Genomic DNA, 24,876 nt, shown 5'->3' with positions numbered 1-24,876 from the left:
CTACTTCACTACTCTTCCACTGTGATATTGGCGTTATACAGGGTGGAAATTCAACCCCTTTCTTATTTGCTCTCTACCTTAATGACCTTGAAACCTTTATTATGTGAACACATGTAAATGTACTTGGTACTGTAAATTGTTTTATTGAGGAACAGGTTAACATTTACAAATATTAGGACTATTGTGTACAGATTGTTATTGTTTTATTATCGGAATGTGCTGAAGAATTACAGTTAGCATTGTTTCGTCATAACTACACTTTGATGTCATATGTTATTATTAAACTGTGATATCTCCAACGGGTGAGTAATGAATGGATATTATAACACTGAAATAAATTTTCCAACTTGTGTTAATAACTTTATTTATATTTCTAAATGAGACCAAATATGTCCATGTCAGTCCTGCTTTCTTTGTAACTTGTCAGAGCCTCTGAGTGAGGCGCGCCGTGTTCGTTCAGCCATAACATTGCATTGCATGTTTGCAAGTATCGCGAAGGCTACGCTCATTAAACAGAGAAGCGTTAAGATTTTAGCCTTCCCGGTCTGACCACAATCCCAAACGGGTTATCCTCTGTTTGTCGCTTACAGTCTTAAACAACATTTCATGGCCTGTTGACTATTGATTACGCAATGAAAAACCACCTAAATGGTCCATCCCTTGTGGCAGGTGCTACTTACAGGGTACCATATTAGAGAATATATTCTACAGCATAAGCCTATTATTCCCTGGCAAAGTTTCAGCTTTATGACATGTAATATACCCTGTCCTGTAAGTCATGGCGTCCGCTAAACTTTTATTTAATCCATGAGGTAAAGTAGGTTTATTCAAACAGTGACAGGTAAACCTATTTGCGCTTCTTTGGATAATAAGTCAGATCAAACTGGAATTTTTGTAAATATGATATTTCCAAATTGGAAAGTTTGGGAAATCACCATTTGTTTCTTGTGGTTTATATTTCCTGTGTTCTTTTGATTCCTTGCTACATTCAGCTCAGATCCTGTCCCATAACAGGACACAACAGAACGACGTTCGTCATACCAGTAAGAATCGCTTTTAAAATGCGACTATCGACAACCCATATCTTCAAAAGCTGTTATATATTGCAAAATGTAGGTTTAAAAGGAAGTCATCACTTTGATACTAGTGTCGTACTAGCGACCTTAAACGAGAAATCGGCAGGTCTTTGGAGCGGCGTCAGTAAGCACATAATCAGAGGATACTGATATATTTTGGGGTATCATCGTCTGTGGTTATTAGTTGTTCAGGAGTTTTTGGTTTTCTACCGGTACTTGTAAAATATAACATTTGCAACAAACAGTTTTATATATTGCATTTGTGACGTCACTTCGCCGGGCCTGGAACCGTAAGTTTTGTTCATTATACTTGTTTCAACTGAAACATCAAAGACTTTCATTCAAACGTTGCATTACTTGTTTTACGTTTCTTGTAATCATGCACAGGGGTACCATTTAAATGTGATATGTAATAGTTACTTCACAGGCTTCTGGTTCACACTTTGGGCATTCCTGTGGGTTTGATTCAAACACTAAATATACGCTCGTATATGATTTTGGTTTAGAGTTTCCATGTGCCCATTCAAAAGATTTTGTAACCGTCTGATGTTTAATGTCTCAATACAAAGGCTGCCGATACTTACTCAAGCCATGCAATTGCACGCGGTTCTTTGATGTTAGAAATTCATACAGGTTGGATTCGAACTGCTGCATGTACCAATAAGGTTTTCATTCAGACACCGGGGATTTGTAATCAAGCGTTCATTTAAACGCTGCGTGCATTCGCTCATGGTCATGATAATGTGTATTCATAAGGGTATGATCTAGACCTGCGTGTCACCTAAGTCCTGGATATCTGAAAAGGTGATTGTTTGAGTGTGTTTCTCCCTCAAAACTCAATACAATTATTTGCTATAGAAGGAAAGCTTGCCGTCTTTCCTAGGTGATGATCACCTCGATGCACCTTCTTACAACACTGTGCGAGAAACATATTTGTCGATCTTTTGCCATGTGGGATAGATACCCGTTCTGTGCTGTAACACATCTCTTTGAAAAATAGTTCTTTATTTCCATACGCATAAATTGCAATATACATGTAAAATGCGTACTGCATAAACACAGGCATTCGCTTGTTGGCATGATACAAAACCGACAAGGATATATGAAGGTACACGATATAAACCTCTAGTATTTGGTCTATACAAGACATAACTACGGTATCACAATAAACAACGCGGGTAGTGAGGCATGTATATACCAATATGACAAATGAAGTAAACTGTTATGTAGAAAGAAGTTGAATAGTTAAGCAAAAACTTGTAGTATATGACGACAGTTAGCTTTGCCAGGCCAAAGCGTTTTTATTAATCAACTGATTACTTGTTCACACTGTCATTGATTGTAATATAGTATTTTCTAACAGCTGAATTTGTGAACAAATTTCAACATATAGGGACCATCAGTTTTACATGCTTAACTACAAACATTAGCTACATATTCATTCATTCATTTCTTACTGCATGACAAGTATTAGATGAGCCATGACCTTACAAATGACCCCAATTTGCATATATGAGAACGCCCTCCAGAACATTCCATTTGAACCATGAGGGGAACAGGTTGTCGTCTAAATATTGAAAAGTTCAGTTACCTCGTACGAATGGTGTCGTGATGGTGTCTTGCTGAACTAAATCGCTCTTTGTTATGCTGTAGCGGTATTGATTTCACGTCACGGTCAGCATGTATTCAAGTGCTTAATCGCCAGTCTACCTGTAGCAACCAAGTGTATTCGTCCAGATTTCCTGCCCCGCCTGCTTGTCACACACGCGTTCGCTACGCTGACTCATTTAATACTTGTCAAGCAGTAACTTCAATTTTGCCTTTACGTTCGGATGCAAACTGTTGAGTTCTGCGAGAATGTTACACATATCGGGTTCGAAGGGCACAGCTCCTGCCAAAATCTTGAATATCACAAACAGAAATAGGTCCTTACAAAAAAGGAACTTTACTGACAGAAAGAAGAAGTAAAAAACTGCCTTACTGATCTACGGAATGTGTCGACTGTGAGACCAAACTTCTCATTCTCAATGCCCAAACATTTATGAAATAACATAATGAAGCTACGTCACTGGCGGTCTGATGGTAATGCACCAAATACTGGCTTAATCCACCATGTAGGTGGGCCATCATTATTTGCATCATTCTTAAATTCATAAACATGTGGGCACGCGAACGTTTTTCAAACAATATGGCAAACATCGTTTTGGCATACATATACAAACATTATTATGACCGCAAGAAATAATGTAACATGTCAATAACATTAATATAATGCATCAGAAAATTCAAATGATATATAGCGAAGTTTCAGAGAACAAATCGGTCAATAGCATTCAAATGCATTGTTACTTGTCATGAACATGTGATACAACAGGTGGTGTGAGCAAATTACAAACGGAAGATCGATTATCTGTCTATACTCTGAGAGCAAGTAGGGAGGTACTAGCAATCACGTTTTATATGAATTCCTTTGACTTATTAACTTATCTTGAAACCACCAAAGTGATTTATCCGGAAGGGACATTCAACATTCATACAGACAGCCCAGAAAACCAGTACGTCTGAGTTGCTGGTAGATGTTTCCACAGTATATTACATGAACATGATTTCCTTGTAAGGAAATGAAGAAATGTGTTGGGTTGCTGATTAAATGACATTTACTCAGATAGTTGAGTGTTTCAGTGGTGTTACATTAACCCATTTGTGAAGCAAACAGTTTGTTCACCCATTTGCGACATTTTGTAGAGAGGAAAGTTAACCAGTGCCTTTCCCACGTAAACGAAACACCTGAAGAATAAGAATGCGAATAAACTTAAGGCGTTACCTAGACATATTTCTTAGTGAGACATACCGAAATAAGCCCACCACCGGTCTGCTCCACTGTGGGATACATTAGTAATCGATGCAAAATATCAATCTTGAAGCTTGTATGTGATTTAGTAAATGGGGTGACAAGAGATATATCATGTACATTTCGATTGACGCATATATCATGGAATACACAATGCAAGTTTGAACACAAAATACGAGCAGTTGAGATGACAGTTACTCTTAAGTGGCAACATCTCCATGAACTTCCCCAATCACATGGTCTTCAGATGAGATAGAGAGTATGTGTATCACTGCTTCCTATGCATGCTTCTCCACCACAAATAACTAACATTGCTACCAAAACAGTAAATATATCAGTGCGCCTGTATATATATATATATATATATCTCCACATGTCGATACATTCTATGCGCGCATGTGTGTTGTGCACACGTTTTGTTCTTTGTTTTGGGTTTATTTCTGTCCTACCGGAGCGTAGTGTTACCTGATTTCCTTTGGGATCTTCGATTACCAAGACAGCAAGGAAGCTCTACTAACTGATTAGAGCATCATGTGTTGTACTGGACATGTTGACAGTGTCTGTTGTGTCAGAGAGGAACGGTTACTGTAAGAGGAATTGTGTCACCAAAGTACCAAACAGCAAACGTAACCTAACATGTGCTTTGTTGGCGATAAAATTATGTAGACTGTATTTGTAACACCAAGATCAACACCAATATCAATATGTATATCCAGCAATAAAGGAAAACATGCAAGTATATCTTAAAGGTTTCTTTTTCAATTCAGAGCCTCTTCCTGCATCCAAACCAGACCGTCTAATACGTTTCCAAATACTCCATGACGACCCTTTGCTACCTCTTGATGCAGGGAACACTGTGCTATTAACAAGCATTCATCATAGCCGGACTGGCTTCCTGTCTTGATGGAAGGGGAGATCTGCAGTGTAGCACGCAAAGATATCTTCTAAGAAGATGGGCACTTCGTTCACCACTGAACGTTTGAACACCGATTTGTTCATGGTTTAACACACTTGTCTGTACATCGGTAAATGACCGTGCCTTACATTCACCATAACTAGCTAGATCAAGAGTGAAACTATTGCACAGTTAAAAGCATTCCTCCTTAATATAATCTACATCTCGTCACACTGCTATGTTGGAAGTCTGTTGGTATTAACTAGACACCTGATGCGATTTGTTCACATTAAATGGCCATTCACACAGTATAAAAGGATTCATAGGGTGTTTCCCCAGTGAGCAAATAACACAAATGGTAATCACTATTGCAGACGGGCTTCAGACTGCAATAAACTTCCATATCCATTTTAACGAATGCAAGGAAGTGCAGTGATAGCGTGTAGACAGATGATGTACGTTTGGGGCATATCATGTCGTAGCCTGCACAGGTTGCGAATACTGGCGATGGAAATGCACTTCAGGTTCTGTCAGGAGACCATTGGTCTCATCGGGCACAGGTGCAGTAGGGTAGGTTTTCTCCCGAAACACGGCGCCTGTAGTATGAGGGTCCATGTTGGACTGGGCTTCTAACAGTTTATTTGTTGTTTCAAGATTCTCCCCCTTTTCAATATCTGTTTTTTCTGTCTTTTTAATACACGGAAACACGTCAGTTATGCCATGGCAGAAGTTGTTCTGAGCTCTGTTATAGGTGAGACTTTCAATCACATTACCGTCAGCGTCAAAACACAAGTCACCTGCAAGACAAACCTTTCTTGTTGTACAGATTGCTAAAATATACATAAAGCAGAAATTTGGGGAAAACTGTGCTCATACATTTTTTCAAGGTACATGTAATCACGAAACTAACAAAACTTGCGAATGCGTGACACTGCTATAACATCACCTTGTAACATCAGGGCGTACAACAATTAATAAGTCCAACACAAATGTTTAAATCAATGGCACATATAAGTATTCATACTTTTACCTTCATGTCACGTTGCAAGGTAGGTATTTCAATTAAACTGAATATTTGTGCTTCCTATTCTAGCACGCCACTTAATACATAGTATAAAGAAATGACTTATCCGTGCATGATAATACTCACCAACATCGTTTCTAAGACTGTTGCATATTTCGTAGACAATGTCATCTCGCTTACAGTTACGGAGACACTGAAATAGCTCTGTCACTGCAGTATGGTTCTCTCCTTTCCAAGACTTCCATTCGTTCAAATAGCCCTTTATTGTATCTCGTGGTGCCTTGTCTGTTAACACAAACAGTTAGAAAGTCGCTTTTTGCTCAAAACATCGTATGTGGCATTCGTGGATGTTCTCTGCTCCTCAAGTAGGCTAAGTACCATGTCTGATTCGCCTTATCTTACGTTTTTGAACTAATTGTAATATTTCTTGTGATGGAACAAATATATGCCATCAGTGAAAGTTACCGTTGTTTGCGATCTTAATGCAAACCATTTATCGAATAATTTTCAATTTATATCTAGGATTGATGGAGAAAACACAGAAATGTTAGTCTTTGACTGATTTTATTTTAGGTCGTGTAACATTTGATGTAAATGAAGTGTCCGAAATGATCAAATGTTTACTTCTTGAAAAAGCTTCTGGTCCGGACAGAATCAGTCTAAATGTTACGTAGCATATTCAACACGTATCCCACTATACATGTTATTTAATCAGTCGTTCAAGAGTAGTATAGCCAAGTGGTTACAAAAGGTGGCCTCTCAATGACTTCTAATTATCGACCACTATCCTTGATCAGTTGTGAAGGTAAGGTGTATGAGAGAGTGATGTTTAACCATCTGTACAAGTATTATCATGATATCAATTATTGTGCAAGTACAAATCAGGATTTCAGTCTGGCCACTCAACTGTCCATCAATTAATTGAAATATATGACCCAGTCTATGAGGCTTTTGATGATAAAAATACTATTGTATGTTTGAGTGTGTTTTTTGTGACGACTCTAAAACCTTTTATCGAGTGTGGCATAAAGGTGCTTGTTGAAATTAGAAGAGTGCGGAATTCATGGTTCATTGTTAAATTTGCTAGCTGATTACATAAGTAATCGTCACAAGGCGACGTGGAGCCCTATCCAAGCCGAGTTATTCACAAGCTGGAGTCACACAGTTTCTTATTTGCTTATGTCAGCTATATTCCTAGTGATATAGACTGCTTCACACGATTATTTGCTGATGATTCGTCGCTAGGCTTATCTTCTCACGGTTCTCTATTCATTGATAGAGAATTGAATTCAAACTTGGAAAGGCTGCGGGCTTAGGCAAAGCGGTGGCTTACAACAAAATCACGACAACTTTAAAAAATATCTTCTCTAGGTAAAGTAATTTTTTTATTACTACGCTGTGTATTGAATATAATTTGTGTAATTTCGAATATGCGTGAGGTATGGGATGGATGTGCTCAATGTCAAGCAAATTAATTAGAACAACTGCAATTAGAAGGAGCAACCGGTTTACCTAAATATACTCATGAACATCTGTATTATAAAACTGGTTGGGAATATTTCGCAGAAGGAAGCGCAAAGTTTTTCATTTTCACAAAATACAGAATAATATAGCACCATCGTACCTTAATGACCTTGTTCCTGGGTAGGTAACATCTAAAAGCAACTACTATCTTCCTAACTCTCATGATGTGATGTCTCACTTCCTTTCTCACGGTTAAGGTTTTCGTTTAATTCGTATTTTCCATCCACAATTGGAATGTGGAATGAATTTCCAGTCGAAGTGGAAAACGCGAGTCATTCAGTTCTTTTATTGTCATATAAAACATAAAACTAATCCTCAATACTTTGATTTTGGACCAAGAATAGCTAATATCATCCTTGCAAAACCACGTTACATGTGTAGTCGACTGTATTATGATCTCTTCCGTGCTGGTATAAGAGATAACGCAAGTTGATCTTGTGAAAATGTTTGAAAATTCTTATCAATACCTACTTGACTATTAATTATATACTCAACACAAAACTACCATGTTGACTAATTTACGCAGTGTTACCAGTGCAAATATAAATTCTGAGTTACTGTTGCACAGCAAAGCAGGTCTTACTATTCATATAATTAAAAACAAACTTAAAATTGTTCAAACATATATTTGTCAATCCAAAAAGTTTTCTTAATTGTAATTGTTCCACTCTTTTCCACCTTTTAGTTCTTGTCAGTCCACCTTGCATAATAAATGTGTATGATATTATTTAGATACTGAGGAGATGGCGGTCATAGTTGTATGACTTGTACCCAATCCTTTTCTCTTGAGTAAAATATGTTTAAAACAAATGACATGCAGTTTGATAGGGTGTAACTGAAAGGTACCTTTATATGTTTCCACCACTAATTCGTATTTGCCTGGCATGTGATGCGATCTGAACAAGTCCTGTGCCAGGCCCCATGCCTGTCTTTCAATCCTCGACTCTATCTGGCTGAATGATTCATCCAACACTGAAGGCAAAGTGTACAGCACACATTACTAACCATGGCGAGCGAGAACATGAGTGTGAGACGTCAGCAAACACACACGTTAACATCGACTTTCAAAACAATTCTAATATAAACCAATTTGCATTTCCTCGCGTATCTTGTTCAATAATCAAAATATCATAATAAGAGAGTTGTGTTTCCAATTACTTAATAAACAAGGCAAGAGTATTCAGTGGCAACATATTTACTACATGTCTAATCAATACCTCTATCCAGTGTTACTAGATAGGAACTCCCTGTATGCGTCTGAGAGATCACGTACAATCATCTCCTGTTTCGCAACATCACCCTAAGTGTCCAAAACCATGTCATGTAGAACATTTTAAGACAAAACCGCCCTTGGATGTAGTCAGAGAATTTAACCATAATGCGAACTTCAGGCTTACAATATGAATTAACATTAGAAATAGTCAAGCACTTTAGACATGACATATGGTACGTGTTGTTACAGCATACACATCATGACGTCCTCGCTATGGTCATTACAGTGAATAAAGTGGTCGGTAAGCACTATACCTTTTCTACTCAGGTCATCATCTTTTTCACACTTTTGAATGATCAAATTCTTGAGTTCTTCCAGTTGATCCTCTGTTAAATTGACATCCTGGAAACAAACATGGTGTAACACAATGAGTAGTGAGTGAGTTTAGTTTTACACCGCACTCAGCAATATTCCAGCTATGTGGCGGCGGTCTGTAAATAATCGAGTCTGGACCAGACTATCCAGTGATCAACAACATGAGCATCGATCTTTGCAATGAGGAACCGATGACATGTGTCAACCAAGTCAGCGAGCCTGACCACCCGATCCCGACAAGCTGAGTCGCCTTTTATGGCAAGCATGGGTTGCTGAAGGCCTATTCTACCCCGGGACCTTCACGGGTCTGGTGTACCATAAAGAATAGTTTACATATGTCCACACACATATGTTTTTAATGATACAGAGAGAGTAGGAGAGTTACACAGTTACATATAGTTAATGGAGAGAGAGAGAGAGTGAAGGTGGGGTGTTAGACTGGGGTGGCAAGTACCCTCTGTGTCCTCTTCTGGTGTCGTCTTTTGCAGAGTAGCAGCAGTACCAGGAGGATAAGAAGTACTAAAGCCCCCGCCACGCCGCCTATAATGATTGCTGTTTTCAGTTTTGTGTCTGGGCCGTCAATTTGGGATACAATACTGCTGCAGTCGTTGATGTCTGCAATAGAGACGATATAATACCAAAAACCTTACATTGGTGCTTCGAGAAGTGTCAACTTACAAACAGGATGATTTCATGTCACGTGATTGGTGGATTACGGATGATGCCGGGAACAACGTTATCACGGTCGGACACGGAACGACATCCGCCCAAGAGAGTAAATGTTTACAGCAAGTGTACAAAATGTTCCTTAGTTGTCAAGATGACAGATCTGAAGAGGAGTTACAGACGAATTATAGTGAACTTTACAACTGGTTCTAATTTTCATTTACTGGACAACTTGTCTACCACTGGACATCTAAGGCCAGAAATGTAACCAATCTTTATGTTATAATATCACCCGTTTATAGCTGTAGGTGCCTTTCAGTTCATGCGGTTTCAACTGATACAAGAAAACACATTGAGGAGCAGGAATTGATTGTTTCATATTTTGTCTAGTAAATAAGAGTTTGAAAAAAAACAATTCCTGTGACTGACAGTCAAGTCTTTATACTTGTTTGCACCACGTAGGTGAACCATTGGTCATTATGCAGTTGGTCAAGGAACTAACGTTAAACAATAAAGTTAAATAATGTTGATCTATCGTAAATGGCCTGATGACAGACGATTCCCCATTCCCCAGCATAGCATATTTTTCTTTTCAGAAGCCTTTTTCAGAACCTTTGATTACTGGAAACAATGTTCAAAGTGTACTAACTATTTTCTGTATCGACCCAAAGTGTATCCTCCTTGGGCATCACACAACACAGGTCTCGCTAAACAAACCGCGTTTTATGTTGCCAACATCCGCTCTTTATTCAACACAGTTTACCAGTTGACATTTTCGAATGAGTTTGCACTTTAATCGCCTGAGCCGAATAATAAAGTAGTCCTTCAGTGGAGGCTTCAGGTCCCAGCCCTTCACGTACATCACATATATAGACTAAATCATTTCAATAAGTGTCATTAAATGTAATTGTCATTTATTAAAATTATCTGTTTGTTTCAATATATGTCCAAAGTGCAACGAAATTCTATCCCCTTTGTCTATGTAATGTATTCAGCAAACATTCGGTATATCTCCTCATATCATAAATCCCCTATCCGGGCAAGACTCTTAATACTCAACAACAGTAGGTGTCAATTAACGTCTACCTATGTCTGAAGATCTTACGTATGCACACGTGCATAGGTCTTGCACAACGTGGCGAAATGGCCTTTTGTATAAAACCTGACTGATATGACCAATCACGGAGGCCAGTCTGGAACACGAGGCGGGTCCAGATCATCGACAAAAGCTTGTCGGGGTGTCGCGTCAGCAACGACTACGTCGACGATGACGAATGACCGTCCGTCTACTGCATGTGCGTGCAAGTGACAGAGCGGGCCTCCGCACTAGGAACATTGGCCACTCGGTCCCAGTGTGCGTTCCGTCACAAGATTACCATATTATATGTTGTTTCCACCATTATTCGACCAAACAATATCAGACATAGCTGTTGTCTTTAACTCTGCCGCTGACTTTTGTCGTCTCTTGTTTACCATCCTGAACTACCACCCGAGAGTAACCCCAACGAACGCTCTACATAGTTCATTGGGGCTTGAAGAATATATGTTCCCTGATGTTCCCAGGCGGGGCTACCACGGACACTTTCCGATCTTGGTAGTAGTTTAAAACGCCTCAAACAATTAGGTAAGAGCGACCAACCAGAAGGAAATCTCAGCATTAACCGTAATGATACAATCACAGACAACGGGAAGAAAGGTACATGCTTGTCCTCGGATCGACATTCAGACAGAGGTCGACTGATTTGACAAACGATTTTGAACGAGGCACCTAGATAGACAGTCAGGGAACATGTATGATGGCACCGATTAGTTGTTGAACAAGGATATTTTCAATTTATATAGTTGTTGTAGGGCTATATGGTGATCACGCAATATTTGGATTAAGGGTCAGAAGCAGCGGATCCAGATACCATTAGGATCTGGAGCATTATGTTACAAAACAATTATTTCATATGGTCAGTGGGTATCTAAATTTGTCAGTGGCACTTAAACGTCCATTGCCAGAAAACAAAATTCATTCTGTTTGTAAATAATCATGTCACAGAAGGTTGTGGCAACTTTACCAAACAAACATTAAGAACGAATAGATACAGCTGGAGGAAGTAGTAATAATGTTGTCTCAAATTCAGGGGCTACCGTTTGTCCTCAGATGTTTTTCAGTTGGACAAGATGTACGACAACGTATATCTCTAGCCCAAGCTGCACAAAGGTTGGTCCTCTGCATCCCCTAGTGGTACCTGAACCCGAAACCTTACCTCTAACTACAGGTCCACATTCATTGTCGAAGGTGCCATTGCTTTTCTTTTTCGTGCATCGACTTTCCTTCTCGCAGCTGAAATATTAGGGGGAAAAAGAAATTGGAAAACGCGTCCTCAGACCATTAGCATTACACCAGAACTAATCAATATCCCATTTCTAACTCCCTACAATCCAATTATAAGAGCTTAAATAAACACATGATGATTACAGAGTTCATATAATACCGCAGAGGTAATTACCAAAGACAACTATCAAAAAACTGCTAACTGAAGAATCAGATATAGGAATACTGTTCTCCCTTGTGTGCCCAAAGTATTCTTCGTCCACACTGCATCTGCTGTAGGTTCTCACCTATTTCATATGGTTAATAAACAACTCATTTAATAACCTTTCCACTCACATGATTAATTAAACATGCTGTAATTGTGTCTGCAGATTGATGTACCTCACAAGCCCACTCTGGTTATGCATAAAAGTTGAGGAAATATCAAAAGTATTTGGAAAAGCATCGTTTTAGCAATATTGGATTTTAAGAAACGTGCATATAAAAGAGCGGAATTATTTACTCATGTCAGATGTATTAATGCGCTTGCTTAGTTTTGCATAAGAAGGAAATATAATACAGAAACATGCCAATATTGATTCCTTTTGTAACTTATTGGTTGAAAAAACAGTGAATAGATTCCTCTATGCAAAAGACTTTTTCCTACATTCCCTAATGTTTTCCTTATTCATTACTGCTAAGTAAGGACTTTTTACCGTTTTTGTTCTTTTAAATCCTGTATGACAGATATTTCATAAATATTTAATAGGAATAATGTAATCAGTGAAACAGTATTATATGGGAATAATGCAGTTCGTGGATCCTTTCCACGAAAATAACAATGGAAAATATGTTACGATTGCAACAGTTACTATGTTACGGTCAATGTTGAACACTAACCTGAGTTACAGTTTAGCATCTACAGCAATCGTCACGAGAGAGTTAAAAAGCACATACCGAAAGTGATTCCAGCAACAGTCAAAATGATAAGATAGATCCGTCAGCTCTTTGTTTTGCGGGTTTTTTTAATTCTGAAATCGGATTTATCCTTCAAAACTGACGTGTCAGCTTTCTGGGAACAGACGTCACTGTCAAATGACATTTTATCTAAGGCAGCTGGTTTTGTCAGATAGAAATAGAGCAGGTTTGAAATAATTATCGAAAAAATACTCACTTTCTCAGAGGTTTACACTTTTGTCTTCGATCTTTTACATCGGAATACATCATCTTTTCAATACAGTTTTCACATACACCTGCAACACAAACACCAGACAAACCGGTACCTATTACATGAAACTTCTAATGAGATTACACGATATAATAACATCGAATAATCTCGAATAGCAATCCAACCTGTAGATACCGGCTGGAACATAAGAGCAAGCTCTCTTACCAATTGCACATCGACTGGGAAACACGCCCACTGGTAAACGTTCCACAAGACAATCATATTTCCCAGAACTTGAAAATACTTTTCTGTATCCTACGCGACCAAATGAACCAAACCCCTATGGTGCATGCGGAGGTACTCATTTGGTTTCAGTCTTCTAAACAAGTATTACCGATCATCTCTCGTTGAAACATGTTGTATATAATCCATTCAAGGACATTTATTAGTTTAAGAGACATATAATTTACAAATTTGTCTTAATCTGTTCATACATCACACACATCTACGAGAGACGTTTGACAAAGAACAAGTTCCAAATTCCAGCTCCTGGTCTTACATACAGTAACTGTTTATATAATTCAGAGGGATGTATTGTTCCTTCCTAAGCCGTCGTTTGCTGCTGCTTTCCCTCCTCTGGAAAAGGTCATATCATATATCATATTTCAAATTATACGTCCTCGTTACTCACCATATTCACCTTGACCAAATCCCTTGTCGCAGTCTCGATTTGGGACGCACGCTCTCTGGTCCTCGTTCTCAAAATGGTAGCCGGGGTTACACTCACATGTGGCATCCTTGATTGTGCTGCCAAAGTCTTTGTACTTCATGAAAGGCTTATCGCACCTTTTCCTGAAAAGATCGGGGAAATGAAATAAAAATATGTTTTCTCACAACGATTAAAAGACAGACACTAGTCATTAGTTATCAAATGAGGACCTGTTTCCCTGAATCCAGTGGAAGTTTCAGGAGATAATGTTTAATGAAGAGCACCGTGTGTCTGGAACAGGTTGTTCAGTTCCCGAGCACTATGCCTGTTTTGCGTGTCTCCCAAAAGTGTTTAATATGAGCCTCGTCTCCCTGAATGTACGAACCTTTCTCTCATACCGACAGATCATGGGATGATTGAAACAGCGTTGCGGTGTTGAATTCCTATTGCTCATTGCACGTTTATCAAATATTCATTGTCCTTCAAACTAAAACATATACGTTCATCCCCCACTCTCACTTGACCCAAACCACGATTCACATTGCCGGGAACAGTGGCGGATATTATCTTTTGACAAATTTATGTGCAACCTGGTATTTTTGTCTGAGTCATGTTGTTGATAAGAGTGATAAAATACTGTGTGTCTCCCTTTCTGAACCAGGCTCCATGATGGCCCACAACTAGTGAGTCTCGGTAATGACAGCTCCACATCTTGCGACTTGGTACACACCGTGCGACTATCCAATATCGCCGCTTTGAGAGACCAGGCGTAAGCCTTAGAGAATATGTTGTGAACGGTCACTACATAATGAACTAGTGTGATTTGGAAAATGTTGACGCTTGAGAGGAATGTTGACACAGATCCACACCAAGGAATGCATGGTTTCTATCTGAACGGGAAATCAATGATAGAGCAAGCCTTCTTGTCTTAGGATACCGGTTGGGGAAATCAATACTGAAAAACATACATCATTTCAGAACGGGGCTGTCGAGGAGTGGGAGGGGTGACTATTGATGTTCACTGACATTCCTTCTGAGGTGTATCATAAGTAATTATGTTTTCACTGCAGCGCGAAAGAATTATGAAGATATTACAGGTATATGACTTAGGCCAGTCCCATGATAAAATATTGTACCAGGGTATGACTTAAGTCTTGCACGAATACTTGGCACATTTTAAATATTAAAGGCGTATCTAGTATACATTAATCATACAATGACACCGTGGACACAAATGGAGAGGAGAAAAAATGGCATGACACTAGCTGAGCTAGCTACTCAGTGTCCAGTCCAACAGCGGACGGACGAGCGGACGGACGGATATCCCAAGTGCGGTATCAAAACATATCATTGTAGGGTTACCTTCAGATTATTTAATATACAGAACCAGGAATATGTTGTTTCTAGAAGCTACCAACCACTTGAGGAAACATTCATTTCATAAGAAAGACACATAGAGGTAAGACTACAGAATACCGGATACCTTCCGCCATCTTCGAAAGCAGTTTCATTTTGGCATCCTACTTAAATACATGATAATTAACTAACTGGATATGTTTTACCAGCCATATTGTTTAGCATCATGTCACCCTAACCCTAACGCTAACCATGAAACGTATCTTAACCCAAACACTAACACTAAGCGGGTAAGGGTATGGTTTAGTGTTAGTGTTTGGGTTAGGATTAGTTTCATGGTTAGCGTTAGGGTTAGGGTGACATGATGCTAAACAATATGGCTGGTAAAACATGTCCAGTTAGTTAACTATCATGTATTTAAGTAGAACTATGTGAAACTCAGCACATCATCTCATCACATGAAAGTATTATTTGCAATGACTCATAGTTGGCATTTATTCAATGCCAGTATTAAGTTGATACTGAAGGTAAGCAAAATGGGTGCCTGGGTGTGATTCAATCATCGATCACACTGAATTGTTTATGCTCTATATGCAGACAGGTTCCGTTATGCCATATAACTTTACCAAGAAGGTATATGGCTAAATCCTGCTTTACTCTGGGCTTTCCTTCAGCCATATTGCTGGCGTATAATCCAACTTAGACCCAGTTATGCGTGTGTCATCTTTCGTTCCACCTCCTCTTGAACCATCTGTTTTCAGAATTCGATCGTAAATCAGCAATACGATGAATGTCGTGCATAGTTTGCATTCCTTCGTATGACATTTGGTATGGAACAAGTAATTATTGAGCACTTGTAACTGCATAGTTATCATTGGACAGTTGCGATGTCTGACATTTGACGTGAGGAAACCATTACTCGATTTGTATCAGTCACTGGTTGCAGGGGGATGAAGTGTGATTTGTTGACGTCCATTTATCTTGCTTTCTGAGATCTAAAAACTTACATATCCTCATCGAATATTCAATAAAATCAGTACTGCCTCATATATTATAGAAAAGACTAAAACTGTGACATTTTCTATGATATATCCAATGAAATGATATATCCAATAAAACAATTCCATACATAATTTCGGGATAGTAAATAAAGTACCAAATGATATTGGCAAACTTCACATTTTCAGAGCCCTACTTAAAAGCGAAAACAATTGTTTAGCCGATATGGTTGAAGAGGGCTATCTAAGGAATGTCGGCGACATAGCCCACGCACTTTCACATGAGCTTTAACACGCGCAATTATCTCGGCTTTGAAGCTAACCTTTAAGATGTGAACTTCGCTTCTCTCAGTATTGCAAAAATATAATGCTAACAAGTATGAAGCAATACGTCACTATCCACAGCTGTAACTGAATCTGTAAGAATGAACTGAAATGTATACGATAGTGTCGCAATGTACAACAGGCAGATCTACACAGCAAACTTCAACCTACAAATTTATGTTCCAAATTAGTTTAGATTTCACGGTCTTCCCAACATGTTTACAGTCAAAAATGTCATTTAGATAAAATGCATGTGTATCCTGAGTTGAAAACAGTCATGAACAGCTTTTCCAACACAACATGTGTAATGCCTGAGATGGTGTACGCAGCTTTTCGAACATCGCTGTGACAAAGGTAAGGTAAATGTCACATTTAAAATATGGCAATAACTGAGCATGCATGGGGTTACACTTTTTACTAGACATATTTACTAAACACCATCACCTTACAATTTTGCTGTATATTGGCTGTGAAGTGTTTCAACTTTCAGTTTAATTTTTGTACAGCAGTCACAATGTGGATGGTTGAGTCTGCTGGCGATATAAAGAGGATGAAATTACTGTAAATGTCCGTCTACATGTTCAACTGAGACGTTCGGAACCTTTTTCAACGACTTCAAGTGTCATCATTGGTTGCATACCATTACTCTGTCTGCTCTTATCCGCGATCTAAGTTCGCGATACGATACAATACATAAATACGGGTACAGATACAATACATATATACGGGTACAGAGAGTACGTTTAAAGGTCAGGATAGTTACATTTACGTAGTCCCCCATAATAACAATGTTTTAGTAAATGCTCATTGTAATGTATCCTTACGAGAAGCAGTTTCAATGTCATACCTGGTGGGCAGGGTTTTGTCATGTGTTCAGGACTTAAAAGGTGCCAGACAAATAGGTGCAAGTGTTTTAGGGCCAAGCTGAGAGGTAACAGTCGTTGATATATAATAGCTTAAACTGTAATATTTAGTAATAATTGTATGTGCCAAGACCTGCCCTTCTGTGTATGTGTATGAAATATAAAACATAATACGCGTATTTTGTTTTGTCATATATGAACAACCAGTTCAGTCATGATAGTGTAAAAGGACCAACCTTCAGTCATTTCATGAAATGACTAGAGATTTCAGTCATCTTATATAACCTAACTGACCAAAGCAGTTACTTCTCGAACTGACAGAAACTCACAAGGTGAACTAAGGAAGTGACTAATTACACAGTCTGACTGTGACATACACAGTACAAACAACACATACTACCGTTGTTACTTTATGTGTCTAGCGCTTAATTGTTTTATGGATGCACGACTACCAACGAGGATAACCATAGATGTTCATGGTAATAAAACGTCACAAATACCATTCACATATGTTGTATGTTTGATAACAGTCAATGTTCACGGCGATCCGTTGCTGAGACCCATGCATGCAAAACCAACAGAAAGACATGACAGCTGGAGTATTGACGAGATGGAGTCGGTGGTCGCCGGTAGTTTTCAAAGAAACTAAAATGGTACGGACAAGCTTAAAGTAATGAAATCAATTCTGTAAAGGGCCTTCTGAACTTGGATACCATGTATCGTCCTATTCTTGTGCATACTTTCCCCGAGGGAACCGGCGCGTATTTGCGACAGGATGTGCTTAATTCCAAGTGGAAGGAAATTATAGAGAAACGACGGATGATTTCATGCTCCGTGATCAATAGAACATCCGGCCGTAGTGCGGGAGAGACGAGGCCTAGGTGTTTGTAACGAGATTTGCCTAGAGAAGTACTGCAGCGTGGCTGAGCATACCAATGTTAGGTTTGTTGTCCTGCTCGATGCCTGAGCCCCATCTAGAGACCGATTTATAATTGTTTTGAAAGGATTGGCTACATGTTGCGATCAAATCCCTCTCTTCTTACTTCGAGTATCAGTAATGAAACTCATATAAACTGACCTATCACAGCTTCGGGTAGTCTTGAGTTGAGCAGCAGATTTAAGTCAACGGATGTAGTATGAAATGTTCCAGGATTTAACAATATAGGAGAAAGTTTAAGTGTGTGCGCGTTCGTGTAAGTTTGTTTTGGGTGGGGGTGGTTACGTTTGCTAGCAGCCTAACCATTTTCACGGTTTGACCAAAGTGCTACATGCTTACGTCACTTCAGACTGTTGTCCGGCAGTATGCTGCAAAGTTACTGTGACTGTTGCCTCACTCGCGCACTCGTTTGTGAGAAACAAATATGTTGTGAAACGGTGGTTGTTCTGAGCATGCACGTGGGCACGCAGTACCTGGAGCCATGGGATGAATACGGGAGGAGCATAAGGTGATTGGAAAGTATCTAGTGTTGTTTAAGCCGGGATAGGAACAAATGCAAGTAGGTGAAACATACCTCCATCGACACTTATCGCCTAATCGGTTTTCATTGGGTTGGAAGAACCGAGGTCCGCATTGTTTACATGAGTACTCTCCTTCATTGGGGCAGCTGGAGACGGCGTGTCCTGAAACATACAAACTTGATGTGAACACGAAAGGTGTCGCACACGGCGTGTCCTGAAACATACAAACTTGATGTGAACACGAAAGATGTCTCCCACGGTGTGTCCTAAAACATACAAACTTGATGTGAACACGAAAGGTGTCGCACACGGCGTGTCCTGAAACATACACAGTTGATGTGAACACCATACGTGTCTCACACGGCGTGTCCTGATGGCTATATCAAAATTAAATTCAAACCATTTGTAACTGAGGTGCCATCATTTGGCGGAACAAGAATATGAAAAGTGGGTCTCTTGCGTACAATATTTGTGATGCATTACAGTCATAACAGTGATTAGGTCTTGACGGAATTCCTTGAACAAAATCAACTTACATTACTTCGTAAACTGTATTATCCTTGTATAGCTAAGTGGTAATAATAATCATAATAATCACTTCAAATGACTATATCTAAACTGGGTCATCTTCAGATTTCCATTAGTTGTATCTTATGACAATACCTATAAACGCACATGTTCCTGTCATTCTTGAAGCATTTTCACGAGAAGTATGTCCTCATTAAACCTTCATTTTAAAACCTTATCCCACAAAGAGCAACGAAACAAACATAAAATATTATGTACATTCAGTATGGTACCTCAGCATGTATTGTGAACTCTTTCGACTATTGAAGAAACATATCAACGTTGAAAGACATTACGTAGCCAAACTGCCCCGGCACACAAAGGAATTAATTAGTAGAAAGGCGACTTGATAAAGAATTCTTTCTGCGTGTTATCGTGTTGGTGGCCTCAGAGGTCGCATGCCCTGGTTCCAGGTGTGGCACTGACGTGTATGGCATCATTACCGCGATCAATGGCGACCATGCAGCGGTCTGCTCGGAGACAACATAGAGAATAATCCGTACCGAGTGAGTTCAAATCATAACGTTTCAACTGCAGCGTCTATGCAAATATGTCTCAATGCACTCGTATGCAAAATGACGTTCGTATGCAGCATGTCCGATGGTAATGATTAATGTATACAGATGATGCTTCCTCCTACTCTACATGCAGCGCTAGATCAGTTGGAGACTTCTTTCAAAACAAAGTGTAAACTCCTCACCTATTTCAGCCAATGATATTCAGATACTGGCAGCCAACCAGGAATGTAAAAGAGACATATGACGTTTATTTGAGAACTGATGTTATATACAGTTTATATAAAGTTCTGTAAACGAGTGATCTATTTGAAACATACCGAAGCAAAATCAATGACTGGATCATTATGCAGTCCATTTAAGCCTAAGCGTTGCATTCTAACTCGGCAGGAATATGGCAAATGTACTTTGTAGTAGCGTATCTGTTTAGCGGTCTGTTATTCAATAATGCTTCACGGATATAGTTTCACGACAATAACATCCATGTCTCTGTTTATCATATCATGAACGCCCATACATGACCAATGAGTCTAACAAAAGACCTTCGAAATATCAGGTACTGTTCCTAAACAACCTTGGTAGCAGCAGGTATCAGCACTATTTGATCATGATTCTTAAACCTATGTTCTGCCATGGCGCCTCATTCCGATTACAGAATTGTCGATTATTGCTACTGCTAGACACATATTAGATGACCCTGCGCACTAAACCCATTTGTGACAAGAGAGGCGGTACAACGAATTGGGCGAGTACACTTGGCTGCTACAGGTAACCGTTACATGAAATCAACACCGCATATTCCTTCGAATGATAAGACTGCAATTTCAGGCATAAGATACTGATATTCCACGCTAACCTTTAGTTAAGACGAAAACAAATAGATGACTGGAGCATTGACAAGCATTTTAGATATTCAACAATTTTGTTAAAAACAACCCAGGAAAATGTCATTTGCTTCGTGAAATGGATCGATGGTCCTAAACATATTTGCTCAGTATATTGTGTTGATTCAATTCGTTGGGATTGTACCTGTTCCCAAATCGAGTGTGCTATAACAATTCATGCGTGAAACGCACCGGGAAAATGAACTTCTCGATATTTATCAGACAACCTGTCTCCCTCTTGTTTCAAGTGGATCGTTCTGTGGGGCGTTCCCAAGTATGCAAATATTGGGGTCATTTGTCAGGTCGTGGATCATCTTATATGTGTTTACCAGTAGTTTAGTTTAGTTTCTAATCCCAGTGTGAGAGAAGCACAGGAGAATGTGAAAGAAAAGGCTCTAGACAGGGCATCATGTGCTTATATACATGTATGGCTGACATAAAAAGTAATATTTATAATGTGGTTGCCATGCCAACCGTCTTTTAAACGGATTTGAATGTGAAATGCACCAATGATGGAATCAAATAACTTCTGATGAATTAACCAAACAGCTGAGCCGTAAATGCGTTGGGAAACTAATGGATAATGTTCCTTGTAGGTCCCCGCCAGGGGTTCTTCCCAGCCTTGATAACGCATTAGATGATTATAGACAGTTTGGCAAGGGTGTTGAGTCATCATGTCAAACGAGCTCGCTTGTTTCAACACTTGCACAGTCGAATTTGTTTAAAGGGTAATGATACATATAGATGCAAGTTAAAACTGTTGGGAAAACGTACTGTGAGAAACAGTCTACAGCTGAAAAGACGTTGCTGGCTGTCATACTGAATGAAAATATATCATCTTTCGGATTCATATAGATGTTTGAACTACAGAAATAATAATTTGCATCTTACAAAGGGGCAGAGCTTCACAAGAGGTCAAGTATCAACAACAGTTATTGAACTGTCTGACATTGACTAGGATACGCCAGTTCATTACGGAAGCGATGAATGATTTATTGGACTGTGTGCTACCGGTGCAGCTGTGTAGTGAATGAAGCAGGATGCTTACACCTTTTGTTCCTTTAACTCCCTGTCAAGATAGTGTGTGAACCAAAGGCAGACCTGTGCATATATCAAGACGTGGCAAGGGGTTATATTTTCTCTTTTTGGACAAATGATTACTTGAATATTTCCTAATGTTTATAGAAGACATTGCAAGTGACTCGCCTCTATTGAAAGTCAGTCTAACCCAATCACCTATGTATGTTTCGAAATTCTGTATTCTCAGTGTAACCATGTATAGTATTTCTTTTTAAAAGGAAACCCCAACAACAACAAGGATTTAATCTTGACATAATAGTTGATATGACAGTCAAACTTTAATCTTAGGTATGATTAAAGATGATCTACTTTGCATCTGCTACATGTAAACAAACCATCTTCATCGGTCTCCTCTGGGTTCAACCAAGCACAGACCTTGCCACATACCGACAGTGACAATAACCTTCAAAGTATCTCCTTATCGTTATCCTCCTCAATACGCATGTCTAAACTTTTAGATTTCAAAACATAATTTTACTTAACTACCTGTAGATGTCAAATACTAGGCAACTACCAGCAGTTGCAATGTTCATTTTAGTGGATTTTAGTGGAGTAAACTCTTTTGCAAAGACGTTTACCCATCTCGTTTACATTTCTGTTGCAATGAAGCCTCATGATTAATAAGAAGTAATACAAGAGTCATCAGAAGATGACATATCCCCTCGGCCCCCACATGTTTGAAAGGACAAATAATCTGAGAGTTACTCTGTTGTTTTAGACTAAGTTTGAATTGTTTCCATTGAATTCATGATAATTATAAATGCCATATATCTGTAACCAGCAAAGTCACAATTTCAAGATGTGTCTCATATATCTGCCAAGATTTGTTGAAAGATATGAAATGGTTTTCGAGTTGTGCTCCTTAAACGAAGCCCACCCCTCCATTTTCCATGGAAACCAAGAAAATAATAAATCACAAAAACCTTTAAAAACCAAGAGGCACCACTTTGGGGTCTGCCACACATTTCTAGAAAGTTTTACTGACAGATATTGAGAGGTTTTTGAGTTCTGCTCAGGAAATGAAACACACCTCTCACTTTTGAGACTAGGTCCAAAACGTTACCATGGAAAAAGAGAAAATAATAAATCACAAAAACCTGTACATAGTAAAAGGCACCACTTCAGCTTCTGACTGAGATATCTATCAAGTTTTGCAGAAAAATATTGAACGGTTTTTGAGTTCTGCCCCGGAAATGAAACAAACCTCTCACTTTTGAGACTATGTCCGAAACGTTTCCATGGAAAACGAGAAAATAATAAACCACAAAAAATGTACATAGCAAAAGGCACCACTTGAGGTTCTGATTGATATATGTACCAAGTTTTGTAGAAGAATATTGAACGGGTTTTGAGTTCTGCTCCGGAAACGAAGCCCATCCCACCATAAGACTAACACCAAAATGTTCCATGGAAAAAATATATATAAAAATGCCAAAAATCTGGAAATAGCAAAAGGCACAACCATAGGCTGAGATTACTATATCTATCAAGTTTGGTCTAATAATATTGAACGGTTTCAACAAAATGATTACGGACGGACGAGGCGTCGACTATATCCCCCCGCATTTCATGCCGGGGGGATAAAAAAAAGAAATACAATATAGGGCTAATCTTCCCCTGAAGTACTGCTTATATGTTCCAACCATCATACCTATTTGTCCATCTTCTCATATTGATACATTCTCCTTTCATATACTACTCAGCTATGTTCCGATATTGGCACATTGCAAGTGTGAAGGGAAGTTGTAGAATAGTTTGTTGTGAGGTGACCAGTGAAAATCCTTACCTTGCGGGCAAGACTTCAGATTCTTCTGGCATTTGGAAAGTGAATGTCTTGAAGGTGTCATCTGAAACAAACAGGTGGTTGTTTAGCATTGCTCGGCGCATGAGATATACACGTTGACAAAGTGTAGAAATATCGTAGTAGACTATCCATACTCTCACAAAGAAATCAATATCAATCAACTCATCTACCTATCACCCCTTAATAGTTACAGGATGGGTTACAGCATAAAACATATGCGTCAAGTGGCAGGCCTGTGGTCACCACCATGCACCTTTGTTTCAATTTAAAACATGTACTGTTGCCAGTGAGGGTATATATTTATATAATGTATATGACCATTATATAGGCTAGAAAAATATAAGAAACAAGTTACAGTGAAATATCGTAGCGCATGTATACCAAATAAGGAAGTGGTCTAAATCACATGTTAGCTGACTGACGTGTGAACAGCGTCTCAACATACGTACAATGTGTAAGTAAGGCTGATGTTCTAAACCCTGCTATTCGTACAGCCAGTGCCAGCATGTAATACTCATAACTGATGAAATTGCACAGAATGTTTCGAGACATAACAAACGAAATAACTAAACATAAACTGGGGATTAACCTAGACATTTGTATGAACACGTGTAGTTATTAATGAAGCTGTCTGGGTGCCAGTGTAAGGTAACATAGCGCAACCGTTTCCCATGAGAGGATATTTGCAATGAATGACAAATAGGTTGATGTGATATCTACCACACCACCGATCAACACAGCAAAGACTGCATATAACCAAAGGATGAAGCAAGGGTTAGAAAGTGAACACCGATAGTTTCTTAAACTGTCGCCATTTGAAATTTACAAAACTTAGACCATTTATGCATGCTATTTTTCGGGTGCCTGTACATTTCTGACAAAATCAAAGCAGTTTTATATCCGAAGATGTACAGGCTTTAGTAACTGTATGCTGTATGTATTCCTTTAGCTAGGGCAATTCCATTCTTGAATCCAGACTCAGTGGGTAGTTTGTGATAAGATGTTCTAAACTTGAGTCATCAGAAGATGACATCCCCCCCCCCCCCCTCCGGCCCCCATATATTTGAAAGGACGAATCATCTTACAGTTCTTTGATTGTTTTAGACTAAGTTTGAATCGTTACCATGGAAATCATGAAAAATATACGTGCCATATATCTGTCAACAGCTAAAGGAACCAGTTCAAGACCTGTAAATAGCAAAAAGCACTACTATAGGGTCTCCC

The 24,876-nt window shown here is 39.0% G+C and overlaps 1 protein-coding gene across 6 annotated transcripts in view; it reads right to left on the bottom strand.

The window, feature by feature from the left end:
- Positions 1-2,064: 2,064 nt before the first annotated feature.
- LOC137267943 (uncharacterized) overlaps positions 2,065-24,876 on the bottom strand; it is an 80,112-nt gene continuing 57,300 nt past the window's right edge. For all 6 annotated transcript variants that reach the window (XM_067802396.1, XM_067802399.1, XM_067802395.1 and 3 more), the window contains exons 2-11: positions 23,635-23,695; positions 18,856-18,964; positions 13,786-13,946; positions 13,101-13,179; positions 11,880-11,956; positions 9,413-9,573; positions 8,898-8,985; positions 8,217-8,342; positions 5,973-6,131; positions 2,065-5,619 (exon numbers count right to left, since the gene is read on the bottom strand). In XM_067802396.1, the coding sequence (XP_067658497.1) occupies positions 5,294-5,619; positions 5,973-6,131; positions 8,217-8,342; positions 8,898-8,985; positions 9,413-9,573; positions 11,880-11,956; positions 13,101-13,179; positions 13,786-13,946; positions 18,856-18,964; positions 23,635-23,695 (1,347 nt within the window). In that variant the 3' untranslated portion in view covers positions 2,065-5,293. The remainder of the gene's footprint in view (positions 5,620-5,972; positions 6,132-8,216; positions 8,343-8,897; positions 8,986-9,412; positions 9,574-11,879; positions 11,957-13,100; positions 13,180-13,785; positions 13,947-18,855; positions 18,965-23,634; positions 23,696-24,876) is intronic.

This window comes from Haliotis asinina, chromosome 16 (assembly GCF_037392515.1).
Source record: "Haliotis asinina isolate JCU_RB_2024 chromosome 16, JCU_Hal_asi_v2, whole genome shotgun sequence".
Lineage (NCBI taxonomy): Eukaryota > Metazoa > Mollusca > Gastropoda > Lepetellida > Haliotidae > Haliotis > Haliotis asinina.
Note: the sequence above shows the minus strand (reverse complement) of the source record. Positions and strands in the feature narration are given on the sequence as shown.